At 41.2% G+C, this 17,302-nt stretch overlaps 3 protein-coding genes across 4 annotated transcripts; all 3 read right to left on the bottom strand.

Annotated features, from left to right (window-relative positions):
• Positions 1–1,691: 1,691 nt before the first annotated feature.
• On the bottom strand, positions 1,692–5,016 carry LOC122016954 (F-box/LRR-repeat protein At3g48880-like). The gene is made up of 3 exons (XM_042574396.1): positions 4,487–5,016; positions 2,147–4,403; positions 1,692–2,052 (listed from the first exon to the last, which is right to left on the bottom strand). The coding sequence occupies exons 1-2, from the start codon at positions 4,900–4,902 to the stop codon at positions 3,920–3,922; spliced, it is 900 nt and encodes a 299-aa protein (XP_042430330.1). The 5' UTR covers positions 4,903–5,016; the 3' UTR covers positions 1,692–2,052; positions 2,147–3,919.
• Positions 1,836–3,417, bottom strand: LOC122015662. The gene is made up of 3 exons (XM_042572664.1): positions 3,339–3,417; positions 2,149–2,302; positions 1,836–2,052 (listed from the first exon to the last, which is right to left on the bottom strand). The coding sequence occupies exons 1-3, from the start codon at positions 3,415–3,417 to the stop codon at positions 1,836–1,838; spliced, it is 450 nt and encodes a 149-aa protein (XP_042428598.1).
• Positions 5,017–14,900: 9,884 nt separating the features above from the next.
• On the bottom strand, positions 14,901–16,458 carry LOC122017412 (dof zinc finger protein DOF1.6-like). Of its 2 annotated transcripts, none has more exons than XM_042575027.1 (2): positions 16,297–16,458; positions 14,901–15,953 (listed from the first exon to the last, which is right to left on the bottom strand). In XM_042575027.1, exons 1-2 carry the CDS (start codon positions 16,318–16,320, stop codon positions 15,183–15,185), a joined length of 795 nt encoding a protein of 264 aa, XP_042430961.1. In that variant the 5' UTR covers positions 16,321–16,458; the 3' UTR covers positions 14,901–15,182. The 2 variants fall into 2 exon arrangements, with proteins under 2 accessions (XP_042430961.1, XP_042430962.1); XM_042575028.1 differs by lacking the exon at positions 16,297–16,458 and adding an exon at positions 16,032–16,276.
• Positions 16,459–17,302: the final 844 nt, after the last annotated feature.

Genomic DNA, 17,302 nt, shown 5'->3' on the forward strand with positions numbered 1-17,302 from the left:
CCGGCGATGATTCCGGTGAAGAGCGGCCTCGCTCTGATACCACTTGTTAGGACCAAAAGTAGCTAGAGGGGGGGTGAATAGCTCGTCGCGTGCTCGTCGCTCGGCGTGGCTTGTTTCTTCAAGGATATGCAGCGGAAAATAACAGAAACAAACACACAACGCTAACAAGGTTGGTTTACTTGGTATCCACCTCACAAGAGGTGACTAATCCAAGGATCCACACCACGCACGCACCCTCCACTATGAAAACACTCCTTTTCGGTAACTACCGAGGGCGGAGAAGCCCTACAAGACTCTCAGTACAAGAAGAAAGGAAAGGGAAACTAAATACAAGCGCAAAGCTTACAATGAGTACAGAAAACCCTAACCCTAGCTTCTCTTCTTGCCTTTGATCCGCCTCTTGACTTGGAAAGCTTCCAAGATCCTTCAAGAACTGGCGATCTGATCTTTGAGAGCGCTGTGGAGAAGTTGGCGAAAGATCTGGAGTGAATCGGAGAAGAGATACCGCAGCCATCGCACGCCTGCAGCTTAAATCGACGCCAACGGTCGGAACCCGATCGATTCGAATGTTCCCAATCGATCGGGGAGACTTTGGATCGATCCACGGATCGATCCAGAGCGTCTCTGTGCTCTGGGAAAACGCCTGGATCGATCCACGGATCGATCCAGCGCTTATCGAGCGCAGCGTCCCAATCGATCGGCCGATCGATTGGGACCTCTGAATCGATCCACCGATCGATCCAGGCTCTTCGATCTAGAGCCTGGATCGATCCACTGATCGATCCAGCACTTGGTTTTTGCCCAAAACCAAGTCCCGAACCTCCCAAACCAACATCCGGTCAACCTTGACTTGTTGGTACATCATGCCTAGCATCTGGTCACTCCCTTGACCTGCCAGGACTCCCCAACAAGTGTCCGGTCAATCCCTTTGACCCACTTGTACTTTTCTTTCATGCCAAGTATCCGGTCACTCTCTTGACCTACTTGGACTTTTCTTTCATGCCAAGTATCCGGTCACTCTCTTGACCTACTTGGACTTCCCAACACCAGATGTCCGATCATCCTTGATCCATCTGAATTTTCCCTTGCCTGGCTTCACTCACCAGGACTTTCACCTAGTTTCACTCACTAGGGTTTTCCATCTGCCTAGCTTCACTCACTAGGACTTTCCATCTGCCTAGCTTCACTCACCAGGACTTCCACCTAGTTTCACTCACTAGGGTTTTCCATCTGCCTAGCTTCACTCACTAGGACTTTCCATCTGCCTAGCTTCACTCACTAGGACTTTCCATCTGCCTAGCTTCACTCACTAGGACTTCCCAGTCAAGTATCCGGTCACTCCCTTGACCTACTTGACTCTTCTTCAATCAATATCTTATTGTCAAACATCTAAACTCAAACCAAGACTCAGCTTGGTCAACCAGGTCAACCTTGACCTGAGGGATGTTGCACCAACACTAATGTCAATCCTAATCGGAGTAATGATTAACATAATTCTTATATCTCTAGGATTAACCAGGACAATAGTCTTAAGCGGTCTGATATCGAAACTCCCTATAGAATCTTCATTCGGATCCTTTTTAGATCTTTCTCAATTTCATTGAAATCCTCTTAAGGAAGTTGTATAATATCATCTAGATGGTCGACATGATGAAGTAGCACCTGATTAACTTCATATATCTGAGACCTCGTAGCGCCCCCATATGTGACTTTATTGAGATGTATTGAGCTAAGACCCAAATATGATAATTATATAGGATAGGAAAATACAATTGCCCGAATCTTCAGAATAATCAAAGCCTCCAACTTGTACACTTTCTCCTGGGCCAGAATCTTTACATCCGCACACGCTTGGCAGCCGTGCAGACCGTCTCAAGGTCCCCAAGGAAGAAGAGAATCCTATCGGAGATCGCTGATGCACGCTCTTCATCATCTCGACGCGCTGCTCTGCCTTCAACTCCAACTATTGGCTGACTTGTGCCTAGAAACCTTCGAATTTCCCCTTGATGGATGAGGTAGTAATCACTTCCTTCTCTGATGATCTTCGTGCCACTGCGATGCAAATGCACAGAGTAGTCGAGCATGTCTTATGGTAAAAGCTCTAATGACTCGTGGAAGTGAAAAGAGTGATCACTCAACAACTCACACTCCAAAACGGTGGCATCGGTCTTGCACAATGTAAGCATCTTTCCAGGATTTTGAATCATTCGGGGCATAGGATGTTGTCGCTCGATCTCCTCCCCATCTCTCCTTGAATAGGTTTGACCAGAGTGCATCGTCAGATGCCACGGCCTTCCACTTCCTGCAAACTATGTTACAACAACGAGATGCACAACAAGTGGTTGTCAATTAAGACTTCAGTAAGCAATTAAATCAACAAAATTCTGGTTTAATGTTGCAAATTCTAGTCGTAAAGAATCCTTGATGAAAGGAAGCTTAGTTAGTCATTGATTGTAAATCCTTATCCGTCGAAGGGACTATAAGGACATGAAGTGAGGTTATGCCAGAGCAATCAAAGGCCTACATGTGTATGCAGATCAGGCGCGTCCTGCATAATGTTCAGATTAAGCATGAAGCAAGACAACTTCATGTTTGTCTGGTGACTAATACTATAAATTTTAGATTCAAGCTCAGGAAACGACAGTACTCATAGCCATAGAGACGAACATGGTATTTCCACACGACGCAACGAACAGTTCTTTTTTCTCTAAAATAATAATAAATCGATTTGTACAAATTGTCACTTTTTTCCTTCTTCGACATCTAAAGTTCAGTGATAAGATAGAAGATCCATGAGATCTACGAATAAAAGACAGACGCGTCTGTGTTTAGCAATTGACTAATCGTTTATTTGACTCATAAACACGTCGCTAATTCCTTCTCCGGTGGCAGAAAACTACAGGGTGCAAATGGAACGAAACGTCGAAGAAACAATCATCGAGGTGAAGAATTAATTCACCAACCACAACAATCATAAAAGTCAATGGCGACAGAAAATTACAAAAAGAAGCAAACTTCATCGACATGAATGAAGAATTTAGCCGGCGGAAGGACGGAAACATGCAAAGGGAAGCAAATTTTGAGAATCTTCCATCAACACGAAGAATTCGAAAGGGGAAAATGTGAAATGTGAACTGTGAAGAGATGGACGACCCGCAGAAAACACGACAAGAAGAAAACTTTTCAGACCGAATGAAGAATTCGATAAGCTGCAGGACAAAGACGTGCAACGGAAAGCAAAATTCGTGAAAACTCAGTGAAGATGAAGAATTCGAAAAGGCACAATGTCCACCGGAGAAGGAAGAGTTAAGGAGAAACACTAAGTAAGGATGGCCAACCTTGACGAGCGGCGGCGAGCGAGCGATGGTCCAAGGGGTGGAAGATCCGAAGCAGCAACTCCCCCGGCAATCTCTCCATCTCATCCAAAGCCGAAAGGCAGGCAGCAGGCTGCAGATCCGATGCTTCCCTTTGACCCCTTTTCTTTCCGCTCGCTTCCTATGTGATCCAATCGATCCATTTTTTGACTTTTAAATTTTATTTTCATTTTTTTATCTCTGGGCCCCGCGCACACATGAGTTACATAATGTTGGGGAGTTGAATTATCATTAATAATAATTATTATTATAAAATTTAAGAGTAGCCGATCATCACATAAACAAACCCCTCCCTTATTTAATTTCTTATTCAAGTCAAATTTGATCATCGCTGACGTCACGATAACACAACCACCACAAAATTCTTTTTTTCCCAGCGTTACGAGCGTAGTTCACCAACGTTTGAAATCATCGCCTCCGGTTCGCCTCCGGTTCAATCCTCTTGCAAGCCAGTTCATTTTTGAAACATTTTGCGATTTTTTAAAAATATATTACTTGTGGGGAAAAAAAAGGCGAGGGCAAAAAGGGACGAGAAGAGGAGACCGTCACCGGTGGAAGAATCCGGTCTGTTGCTCCGACTCATCGGTCTCGTACCCGTAATCATCGAGAAGCGTCGACCCCTCGTGCTCGAACCGCTCGATGCGCGACACCAGCTTCAGAATCTCGTCGTCCGCCTGGAATCCGAGGCAATCTTTTACGGTCAACGTTTCCAGCTTCCGGCAGCCACCGATGACCACCAACAGCTCGTCCTTGGTCAAGTAGGACTTGCTCAACTCCAGGTGCTTCAGCTCCGGCAGGCACCGCGCCAGGGCCTTGGCGTCCTCGCGCCCGATTAGCCCGCGCACCTTCAACCCGACGAACCGCGGGCAGTTACGGCCGATCTCGGCGACCGCCTCCAGGAACGAGGAGGGCTTGGTCTCCATCTCCAGATGCTCCAGATCCTTCCACCGCCGCACCAGCTCCGGGATGCGAAGGTCGTCCTCCAGCATCAGGTTGTCCGGCAAAGCCAGCGCCTTCAATCTCGGGCATCTGCGCTAATAACCGATGAGCAAATTCGTCGAACAGGTAGTGAGCGATGAGGGCGACGAAACCAGAAGGAGGCGTAGACTCACTTGACAGAGGCATAGGCGAGGTCGTGGATGGAGACGGCAGAGGAGAGGGGGAAGGCGAGTTGGTCGACGACGCCGCGGGAGCGGTGGAGGGCGAAACGGAGGAAGGCGGAGAAGGAGAGGGGGGAGTGGAGGCGGTAGCGGAGCGCAAAGGCGCGGGAGAAAGGACTCCAGGGCGTGAAATCGAGGGAGCGGAAGTTGAGGCGGCGCCAGCAGCTAGGGTCGAGGGAGGCGCGGTACCAGGACTTGCAGACGAAGGGGACGGCGACGGCGAGATCTCCGAGGGCGAGTCGGCGGAAGATATTGATGAGGCAATCGGCCTGCATCTCGTCCCAGCGCCGATCCCCTTCCTCTTCCACTGTTGCCTTCAACATGTTCGATGAAAGGTGTGACAGGGAAGGCGAGGAAACGAAAACCATATCGCGTCGCCTGTCGGCAACACCGGTCTTGTTTGGGCACTAATCCGGGTCCGGCTACGCACGCAACGATCAGGGAGACTCGGTCTTAAAACTTTTGTTTGCTCCATTCAATTTATTCTTACCGAAGCGCTCAGTTTTGTAAATATCAGATGACGTATCCAACTTTTAAAATGACCCCACCCTATTCTCATTTTACTCCACTTCATTTATTTACCCCTACGGAATAACAATTGATTGGAATAATTTTTATTTTTTAAAATAGACAGATTTTTTAATAGCTTATTTATATTTAAAAAATTATTATTATTAATATATTATAATAAATTAATTTTTAAAAGTATAGATATAATTAGGAGAACTAGATAAATATATAGGACCTGGTTCTATATCATTTCGAGCTCCTATGTCCATTAATTGATTTTGAACCGAAACTAGTTACTGAATCTAGGGAGCTTAGAATGACATGTGATGGTTAATGATTTCACCTGAGTGTCGGAGGCCAACAAGGCAATATGCTTAGTACGACCAACAGGATAATATTCATATTAAGTGAGTAGGGTAATATGCTTAGTAAAGCCAACATGACAACATTCTTATTAAGGCCATTAGGGTAATATTCTTAGTAAGGTTAGTAAGGTAATATTCTTAATAAGGCCAGCAAGTCAATGCTCTTAGAAAAGCTAATAGCACAATATGCTTAATAAGACTGGCAGAGAAATATTCGTATTAAGCCCGCATAACAATATTCTTATTAAGGTCAACAGGACAATATTCTTACTAAGGCTAACAAGGCAATGTTCTTAAAAAAATCAACAGAGTAATATTCTTATTAAGGTCAGCAGGGTAATATTCTTAGTAAGGTTAGCAGGACAATATTTTTATTAAGGCCAGTAGAGCAATGTAGAGGACAGCCAAGCAATATTAAAGTCCTCTAGATGATAAAGGATCAATAGGGCAATGACATGCAAGCTCTTAGGACAATGCCGATAAAGGTTTGGCAAGCTCTCGATCATCTACACATGGCGATCATTAAGAGGAGGAATGTCAGAAGCGGTTTCCTTAATCCCTTACTGAGAACACATGTTGATTGATAATGGGGAAAAAACTATGAGCATTAAAAAGGTCTTCTCGAACCTTTTTCATTTTACATGGCAGACAAGGATTGGCTGCTTGATAACAAATCACCAGAAGACCCGAAATTACATCCTCACTTACTTAGGCGGGAAGAAGGGGAGAAGCGTAAAGGGAGATGACGTGGAGATTCTCTTTCTGGTGACTACATAAGTATCCTTGACGGTAATTCTGAGGTATGATTGTCTTCTTCTTCTAACTAGCGAAGACATCTTTTCTTCTTCCTCTTCTTCTTTGTATGCTTCTATTATTCTTCTCTTATCTTCTTGATCATCTCAAATCTCATTATCCCCGCAATTGAAGAAGGCTTGTAGAGGAGGAGGAGCCCGAACAAGAGGGAAAAGGAACCATCAAATTGGCGCTGTTTATGGGAAATCGTTACAAAAAGTTACGATGACTCGATCCAAAAGAGCAGCTATGGAAGATCAACCAGAATATTTGCTTGGATCTGTTGGAACCCCAAGGTTGTTTTGGTGATCAACAAGTTAAGTAAGGTCCTGTGTACTTTTAACCTTGTGTCTAAATGTGCAGAAGCTTAGGGGCACAGGTAGTCGGGCGGAAGATGCAGCTAGCGAGAAGGACGACATACGGTGTGTCCGAGGGACGAGGCGCTGCAGAAGAGTACACCGGCGGACAAGAAGGAAACGTGTGGTAGTTCCGAGGGACGAGAAGCTGGAGCGGAAGACTGCTCAAGGAGCAAGAGACGCAGTTAGCGAGAAGGTCGGCACGGGGTGCGACCGAGGGACGAAGATTGCGGATGAGTACGCTGGCGGACGAGAAGGAAGCACGCGGTGATTCCGAGGGACGAGAAGTCGGAGCGGAATCCTGCTCGAGAAGACCGGAAGTTGGGTTCGAGTGAGCCTATTCCGGATGGCAGAGATCACCCAAGCGAGCGGAAGACTCGGTTTGAGGCGAACGGAGCCGGAGCGGAAAACTTGGTCTGAGGTGAACGGAGCCGGAGCAGAAGACCTGGGTTGGAAAAAGTCAAAGGGGTTGACTTTTCCCTCCGTGGCGCCGGAGCTGTCCAGGGCGCTCGGAACAGTCCAGGGCGCCCGGAGTTCTCCGGGGCGCCCGGAGTTGTCTGGGGCTCCCGAACCCCGCCGGGGCGCTTGGAACCCTTCCGGGCGCCCGGAGTTGACATTTTGATTGGATCGAGTTTTGACTCGATCTGAATATTGGGAGATAAAGTTTATCCTCCCCAGGGTGCTCGGAACCATCAGAGCGCCCCGACCAAGGCTATAAATATAGCCTTGGTCCAGAAGCTTTTTCAACAACTCAAGAATTGTAATTCCAACGCTTGTGTGCTTTAAGTAATTAAGTTTAGAGTTAAGCTTTTGTTTCTGTGCTTAAACGCTGTAAGAGGCTTCTTCGCCTGAAGGAGATATTCTAGAACGCTTCATCTTCCTTGGATTAACAACCTCTCCGGTTGTAATCAAGTAAATCTCTTTTGTCTCTTATTTTTAGTTTATTTGTTTAATTTATTTATGCAAGTGTTCTGTTGAGAGTTCGAGAAGGGTTGGTTTTTGTTTTTATGTTTGCAGGCTATCCAACCCCCCTTCAAGCCGGCCCACAACGGTCCAACAAGTGATATCAAAGCCGAGATGCTTCAAGAGGACTAACTGCCAATCGAAGCAAAGATAATGGCCGGACCAAACATCTACCCACTAGCATTCGAGGGGGAGTTTGCTTTATGGAAGCAACGCATGAAGGTATATCTAAACACAGATTTTGATATTTCATTAATTATGAAATTTGGTTATGAAGCACCAAAGACAACGAATGGAGAAGAAATCAAGAAATATCTCTGGAACGAGAAGCAACGTAACAAATCGATGGCAAACGCTCGGGCTGAATTTCATCTTCTAAGCGTAATACCAGATGAAGATATCGACAGAGTCGGAGAATACAAAAGTGCAAAAGAACTTTGAGAAAAGTTCTTAAAGATCTACGAAGAACCAGCTGAAGTCGAATCCAACTCTTCGATGGACACCAAGTCACCATCAGAACAGCCCGAGAATGAGGAAACTGTCATGACAGCCGAACTCCATCCCGAGGACAAAGCTCATCTCAGATGAGCTTTGATGAAGGGGGAGAGACTTCGGAAGAAAGCAATACAACAGGGGAAGAATCAACAACTAACAAGGTAAGTCAGGTATGGTCTCTATCTTCTGAACAATTGGTTAAATCAATTGAAAAGTTGCCTGAAGATTTTTGCAAATTCGAAATTGAATCGTCGAAAGAGTTTTTCAAATTAGAAAATCTTTTGTTAAAAGAATTTAGCAAATTAGAAGCATTGCCAAAAGATTCTTGTGAGTTACAAAATACTTTGTCGAACAAATCTTACAAATTAGAAACATTGCCGAAAGATTTTTTACCAATTATGTTGTCGAAAGAACTTTCTGCATACTTAATATTGTTTATTTTAAATCTGAAAAATTATGATTGAGAAATTATGATAGACTAAAATGGAAATTTAGATATCATAATGACATTAAAGAAATGGCAATAACTTGAGAACTAATTTTGTTTAAATAAAAATAAATAAATAAATATTTTTTCCTAAGTTAAAAGTTTTTCAGAAATTGGAAATTTCTGCATAAATTTTTACTTAGAATTTTCAAAAATATTTTTACAAAATTGGCTAAGTCATAATTGTTTTTACTTAAAGCGATACTTAGAATTTTTTTTAAGACTGCTTTTGTGAAAATTATTGCAAAAATTTTCAAAGCTCTCAAAATTTTCTAAGTCTTAACCCTTAGATTTTTTTTGGAACCCCATTTTTTTATGTGATCAAAGGGGGAGAGGAAAAGTATAAGTTTAGGGGGAGGTAGACCAAAATTTAAATTTTCTATCTTTTTGCACTTAATTGAAAATTTAGTTAGTTTATTTTCATGTCTATTTTATCCTAGTTTAACTTGGGTTGCTCACATCAAAAAGGGGGAGATTGTTGGAACCCCAAAGTTGTTTTGGTGTGATCAACAAGTTAAGTTAGGCCCTGTGTGTTTTTAACCTTGTGTCTAAGTATGCAAGATCTTAGGAGCATAGGTAGTCGAGCGAAAGACGCAGCTAGCGAGAAGGACGGCACGCGGTGCGTTTGAGGGATGAGGCGCTGTGGAAGAGTACACCAGGGGACGAGAAGGAAATGTGCGGTGGTTCCGAGAAACGAGAAGCCGGAACGGAAGACTGCTCGAGGAGCAAGAGACGCAGCTAGCAAAAAAGTCGACACGGGGTGCGACCGAGGGACGAAGACTACGGATGAGTACGCTGGCAGACGAGAAGGAAGCACACAACGATTCCGAGGGACGAGAAGCCGGAGCGGAAGCCTGCTCGAGAAGACCGGAAGTTGGGTTCGGGTGAGCCCTATTCCGGATGGCAGAGATCACCCAAACGAGCGGAAGACTCGGTCTGAGGCGAACAGAGCCGGAGCAGAAGACTCGGGCTGGAAAAAGTCAACGAGGTTGACTTTTCCCTTTGGGGCGCCTGGAGCTGTCCGGGGCGCCCGGAACCCTTCCGGGCATCCGGAGTTGACTTTTTGATCGGATCGAGTTTTGATTCGATCTCAACGTTGGGGGATAATGTTTATCCCCCAGGGCGCCCGGAACCCTCAGGGCGCCCCGACCAAAGCTATAAATATAGTCTTGGTCCAGAAACTTTTGCAACAACTCAAGAATTATAATTCCAACGCTTGTGTGCTTTAAGTTTAGAGTTAAGCTCCTGTTTCTATGCTTAAACGTTGTAAAAGGCTTCTCCGCCTGAAGGAGATATTCTAGTACGCTTCATCTTCCTTGGATTAACAACCTCCCCGGTTGTAACCAAGTAAATCTCTTTTGTCTTTTACTTTTAGTTTATTTGTTTAATTTATTTATGCAAGTGTTCTGTTGAGAGTTCGAGAAGGGTTGATTTTTATTTTTGTGTTTGCAGGCTATCCAACCTCCCTTCAAGCCGGCCCGCAATGGTCCAACAGGATCTTCTCGCCCTTCACTGCCTAATCCCAATGAAGGCAGTTGAGATTCTAAATTATGTAAGAAAATCTCTCTGTTGGTTGCAACAATATTCGAGGAGCGTCGACGATCGAACAGGAATCTCGACCCATATGAAAAAGAAGGGAAGCGTCGCTCGTTGAGAAACCGCCGGTAATCACCCTTGTTTCTCACAGCTCTAAATGTATTACTTTTAAATATCGACTCGATAAAAGGTTGATCATCGATAAATATGTTGTTTCGTTACCTACAATGCCCCCCGCCTACTCGTAATCTGTCGGAGGAAGATCCCGTTAGTGTTTCCTCTTCTAAGAGGATGATCGCTCGACAAACCCCCTTCTCAGAGGAGATATTAATTACGAGAAGAGTTACCCCATCATTTATGTACTCCTCATGTGGCAGAGTACAATGCTTCTTCCGATCCGGAAGGCCACTTATGTTGATTTGAAAATACGGTCATTCTTCATCAATATATTGAGAGGGGTCAAGTTGCACGTCCTCTTGACGACCTTAATTGACCCAACACAACAATGGTTCAGTACATTAAAAGTCGAATCTATCTTTTCTTTTAATGAATTTGTCACTCTGTTCTTATGATATTTCTCTAGTTTTATTCAATATTAAGCAGAGCCCTCAAGAGACTTTAAGGAAAAAGACTTTAAGACAATATGTTCAATGATACACTTGTGCGACTCGGTAAATTCCCTCGGCAATTCTCGTAATATTAATTGGAGCATTTGCACAAGGACTCCGGGAAAAGGAATGTCAACAAAAATGGTAAATTCAGTTAATCTTATTGATTAGTTTTGAAAATGATCAGTTTGATCCTATGAAATTTTTATACCGATCATCAAGATAAATCAGGAAGCACTCGCAGTGGACAGTTCAGAAGCCCAACATCCTTTGGTTGGTGCCCTATTTGGACAAAAATTTCCTACAAATATACCATAGCTGCGGATCTAACCGTGGGTGTCTAGGTGACAATTTAGATATCCTACCGTTTTACCATAGCCCCGGGGGCTTAATTTAGAAATTTAAAAAAAATGATAATCCCAGTTAGCCTCATTGACTACCTTGAGGGTGACCGGCCCAGCTCTATGTAAATTTTCCACCGGTCAGTAGGGTAAATCGGGAAATGCATGTAGCGGCCAACCCAGAAGTCTAGTATTCTTTGATTGCACCTCCCATTTGGAGAAAAAATTCTACAAATACGTCATAGTTGGGATCGAACCGCGTGTACCTGAGTGATAACCTTAATGTCTTACCACGATACCATAACCCTATGGATAAAAAATAGTATAAAATATATGGAAGGTTCATTGATAATATACATAATTTAGTAAGTCTTTTTAATTTTTTTTCTTAAAAAAAACCTATTCTTTTAGAAAATACTATAAATGAACATGACATTCAAGAATTTATTTGACGTGGTAAGAATTTGTTTGTATTTATTCAATGCCTATAAAATCAATTAAATAAATAAACTTGATCAACTCATTAAATTAAGTAAATAAACTTGAATAATATATGTTCAACTTGTTAATGTTCGTGAACCATGTTCATGAATCATATTCATTAATAAAATCCTTATCAAAATAGTAAATAAATAAACAAGTTTAAATTATCAAGTTCAATAACCAATCAAATAAGTAAAAATTTCAAATAATCAAATAAGTTTGAATTAAGAACTTAATAACATCTAAATGAACTAAACTTAAACTAAGCTCAAATTCATCAAAAATAAATCAAGTCAAACTTGAACGATCATTAAAAAAATACTTAGTTCATTTTAAACTTAACTTACTTTAACTTAATTATCTTATTAAATAAATTTAAATACCTCATAGCACACCTCGACTCGATTTGACTTATTTACCATCCTAATTACCTCCCTGTATTGTTGTGTGATGAAAGATCAAGTTATGAAGTTTGCTCCACTATGCCCGTTTATCATCTAGAAAAATGTGAAAAGTTGAAAAAGATTTTAGTTGCGGAAAGGGAAAAACAATTATAATTAGGTTTGTACAAAATGGAAATGGAAATGGAAATGAAATGAAAAACAAAGACTGGGAGAAAGATAGAATGAGAAAGAGTTTTGGTAAAAGATAGAATGCCAAAAAAAAAATCTGATAAAGAGATTTTTTTTTTTTTTAAAAAAAAGAAATTATGCCTCTTCTTCTTCTTCTTATTATTATTTAGGAGATATTTGGTTAAATGATGGGAATGACTATGAGTATGGATTTGATAGTAGGATGGAATGAGAATAGGAATGGAAACGAAACTCATCAAGTTATATGAGTTTGGTTGATTCCCATAAATCTAGTAATCATTCATAAAATGTCATTCCCAAACCTACAATCCAAACATTATCTTTTACTATCATTCCATTCCCTCATTCTCAAACTCATCAACCAAACACCCCTTAAGAATTCAGAACTTTTTTAATAATTATATAAAAATATTCTTTAATGTTAATTAAAATTTATTCAAATTATGAAAATTTATAAGAGAAATGACAAACGACGATCATAAGAAAGATTTGAAATGCACGAACCTCAAACATTCAAAAAATACTTAATTTTGACTATGATTAAATACTTAAAGTCATCCCAAAATATAAAAATCAAAATTTTGACATAATATCATTTAACAGCAATCATTAGTTAATTAGCTTGTTTACTTAATTAGTAACTTTATTTTAAGATCGATCAAGTTTTGTCCAAAATATATCATATAATTATCTAAAATTATCAAAGATTATAAATGACAATAAGATATATAATTTGTTTTTTTTAAATCTCTTCAATTTTTTTTTCGGATAAAATTATTTGTCGATTTGAACACCATAATTTTGATTTAGGTTTAGTTTACCTATAAAAGTGGATAATTGAAGAATAAACTCTACCTAGGTTAAAAGATTTATTATGGGCTCGAGAGGAGGAGGAGGAGGAGAGGAAGGAGGGGGCATTTGGAGGGGTGCGGGTACTAATTTGGGAGGGTGAGCCGAGGTTCAACGCAAGCAAAAGTGACATTTTATGAGTTGAGAGGAACGAAAGTTTCTTTTCAATTGATTTGGACATAGCAAAAGTTGACAAAGAAATAATCTAAATTTTACATTGAGTAAACGGTGAAGAACATTTTGACTTCCATGCAATCCTCCTTACATTAATCCATCCTTTTGGCAAAAAAAAAAAATTGAGATTACTAGATCTAAAGCCAAGTTCCATCTACACTGGACACTTACAATATATCAAGGTAAGCGATTATATTCTTTCAATTATGTTTACATATTTTGACAAGAAAAATATGTTTAATTTGTGCTTAAACCTTTTTGGGTCAGTGCATTTTTAGTTTCCAAACATGCAAAAAAAAAATTATCCTTTAATATTATTGAATAATAATTTAAGGTATTAATATTTGATAACACCTATAGTTTAAATGCTCTTTAGACACATTTTTTATGCATTAAGGGATGTCGTAGCTCCTCAGAGGAAATGTAAATTTCCAATAGTTTTCTTTAGATTATTACTGTTTTTTTTAAAGAAAACTTAGAGCTTAATATAAAATTTTGTATTAAGCAATCCGATATGATCCTTAGTTAACCATTAATGTAGTTGGTTGTGTTAGATAACCGTGTTAATCAGCTCATTTAGACAATTAAATTAGTTGGTCTATCTTATCCTTTAAAATCATAAACAACCACTCATTTTATTTTAAAAATATTTAATTAGGGATTATTTGGTATTTGAGTCAACAAAATCAGAGAAAATTAATTCCAAAGGAAAATATTCCTATATTTTTAAAAAAATATTTTTCAAGAATTATATATGCTCGGTAGACTAGATAGTTAAATTGTGGGATTGTAGATTTCTATGGACCAAAGAGAACATATTATCATTCCAATTAATTCTGGCACAATTCACAAAACAAACTAAATAATCATTTACCTAAGGGAGGAAAAATATTCTACTTTACCACTGTTATAGTAAAAAATAATTATATTCATTCTAAATGTTCGTCTCAGTCTGTCCCAAAATTGCATAATGGGAGGTAAATCATAGTACCAACTTATATCCAACCGTCAAATTGACTAGATGGTGGAAGAGATTTTTTTCTGAAAATATGTCTGTTGAAAATTGATCCGTTCCTCATTGTAGTAAATCTATCATCCTCTAATTAATTAGATATCTCGTGAAGACTACTTTGCCTCTGTTGTACTAAGTTATAAGGTAATATCTAAGTCATCAGATGCCACAAATTTAATCTCCTTTCCAAGTTTTGTAATCCCATTTCAAATGGAGTTGCAAATTCTCAAATCCTAACAATCACATAAATTCCTTAAATAATTATTATCACACTTACACCCCTTAGATACATGCAAATGAAAATTCTAGTTAAAATGCCATATATATATATATATATATATATATAATTCTCTTATTAGAAGCATAAGCTTTGTAGATCACTAAGTATAATTTCCATCCCAAAGAAAAACATTAATGATATACTCTTATAAATCTGTTTCTTTTGTGTAGAATTAATTAATTATAACTAAGCTATATATATATTACATAGGCTATAAATATATATTTTTTCCGTTTCAATTATGTCAACAGGAATTGAAGAAATAGTTTAATAATATATACAAAAGGAAAGCATGCATGCTACTCTTATATGATGATAATTATAGGTGGCACCACAACTAGGCAAATATTATAAAAAGTGCAAGGCTACAAGTTTATCGAGTACTATAAGCCAAATATGTTCTTACCTAGAATGGCCCTCTTCCCTTTAACCTATCTCCTGATCAGTCTTCACTTTGTTGTGCCAGATCACCTGCAACACATCTCGAGGCAAAAGTGAAAAACTGCAGGTAGAATAGTTAGATGATGGCAAATGCAAAATGGAACTCATGCAACCTCACAAACATTACACTCAATTCTTACAAGGTTCTTAATTCGCCACATTTCATCTTACAGTTCCTCCACATCCCACACGAGATCAACCAGTTTCTAGCTAGCTAGATATATATAAAATGAGCAACAATTTGGAAAGAGTTAATTAAACAGGAAGTGAATATAATTATCATATCATGTAATTATAATTAGGTGTTGTGGATTGATTGAAACGCATGATATAATCGATCGAGCAACTCTTCTTCTTCTTCTTCTACCATGGTCCTCCGGCGTTGTTGTTCATGAGGCCAGTCCAGAAGCCTGCGGGCGGGGGAAGCTCATCGCCTTGCCTGTTGTTATTTTCGTCGAACAGTTGGTGTGCCACATTAATGCCACTTGAAGGCACCACTGCCGGCTTCATGTCGTCCGCTAGCGGAAACAGCAGCTTACCCCCGCCGCCGTACCCTCCGACGTTAACTCCTCCGTCCATCGGAAAGCTCATGGACGGTGGCGGTCTGATTAGCTCTTGCACTCCGAAGCCCGAGAGGTACTCCGCCGCGGCCGATGGCGCGGACAGCATCGGCAAGAAAGGCGAGAAGTTTGAGCAGTGACCGTTAATATAGTTGTACTCGACAGGCGGCACGCATTGCTGCGGGATTCCGGAGGTCGTGGCGGAGAGGTTGAGGTACTCGGCAGGGGATCTCTTGGGAGTATTGATGGCGGTGGCGGAGGAGGAAGAAGAAGAAGAAGAAGAGGGTTTCTTATTCTTTCTGGAGCCGCCGCCGACGGGGACGTTGCGGAGAGAGCCACCCTCGGTCCAGTACCGGCGGCAGGCCTTGCAGAAGTAGCGCGGCTGCGTGAGGCTGTAGTTGTTGTAGTAGCAGAACTTGGTGTTGCCGGAGTTGCACCGGGGGCACTTCAGCGGCGGCTTCTCCTTGCGCGGCGGCCTGACCGCCCTGCTACTCTTCATCTCCGCTGTCTCCGGCGATCTCAACGAGGCCGCGGAGGGCCCAAACTCTTCCATGGCCTTCCCCAGCGCCATCCCCTGCCATAAGGATCGACCTCCAAACCATCAGAAACCAGTCAAGTAAGCCGGATCATTATTTATCATCAAAGCTTTAACTATATCAGAAGCTCTGCGCGAGAAAGAAGCAAACGGATGCTTTTCATGTCAGCGCACCGCACCGCACCGCACCGCACAGATAAAGGCAATTAAAGCAAACACAGAGATAAAAGGAAGGGGAAAAAGGCAGAAAAAGAAAAGCAAAAGAAAAGTAAGCTGCTGCCGCTTTGAAGGATTAAAGACGTGGATCGATCCGGCGCCAATAAATTCCGGGAAACAAAAGATGAACACCAACTCCCAGCTGAAAACAAATTAACAAAGAAACCTGAGGCCACTGCGTTGTGTCCATGCCAAGCTCCAGCCTCTCGACGATCCGGAAGATGGAAAAGGAAGGAAGAAGGAAGGAAGGAAGACGGAGAAAACCCTAGGTAGCTGATAGAATGATATGGCGTGGTGGTCTACGATTGCACTCATATGGTATGCGAGGTGGTGGTGGTGGATGACGAATCCACTATCGTATGTTATTTTTGTTTAGTGTGGAGTTAATTCAATTAAACCGGGTATTTTGTCCACTTGCTGTCGCATGCAGTTAATGTGCGCATGTGAAGGGAAGGGGGGGAGGAGGTGCAGCGCACGTGTGAGGGAGGCGAACGGCACGTGCCAGGGACAGTATTATGGAGGACGCGCTGGGCCGGGGCCCGCTTTGTGCGCGTGAAGGGGACAACGATAGTGGCAGATGAAGACCTTGAAGCTGCCTTGTTTGAAAAAGATGTGGATGAAGCATGAGCGATGGGGATTTCCTCTGTTTAATTTATTCTCCTCGAATCAATTCCTTTTACATGCGAGGCCACGGCAGGTCAGTTTGTTTGACTCAGATTTCTTGTAGAAATTTAAATAATAATAATAATAGTAAAAATTTAAATAAAATTACAAGGCTTAAGTTAATTTGAATACCTGTTGACTTCAAAGTCAGAGGTTGACTTCAACATATATTGGAGCAGCATGCAACATAACTCATGTGATTTTTCACTGAGTCAGAATTATATATATATATATCACATCACAAACATTGGGCAAACTAGTATAGACTGTGTCCCTTCAAATGTAATTATTTGATCATGTTAATTATTCTCTTTAATCATAATTAGGAGAAGAGAAGGTGCTAAAGTTAATCGTCCGTACAATTTGGAGCCAAAAGAGTTTGTTTTAATGGCCCCTCATGCTGGATTAGGAACCATGGAGCACATGCATTGGTTGTTTATATATTTAGACACAAAGTGGTGTCATCATGTGGATCACATGCGAGAGAGATCAGGATTAATGGATTAAGG

Source organism: Zingiber officinale, chromosome 8B, assembly GCF_018446385.1.
Source record: "Zingiber officinale cultivar Zhangliang chromosome 8B, Zo_v1.1, whole genome shotgun sequence".
Taxonomy (NCBI): Eukaryota; Viridiplantae; Streptophyta; class Magnoliopsida; order Zingiberales; family Zingiberaceae; genus Zingiber; species Zingiber officinale.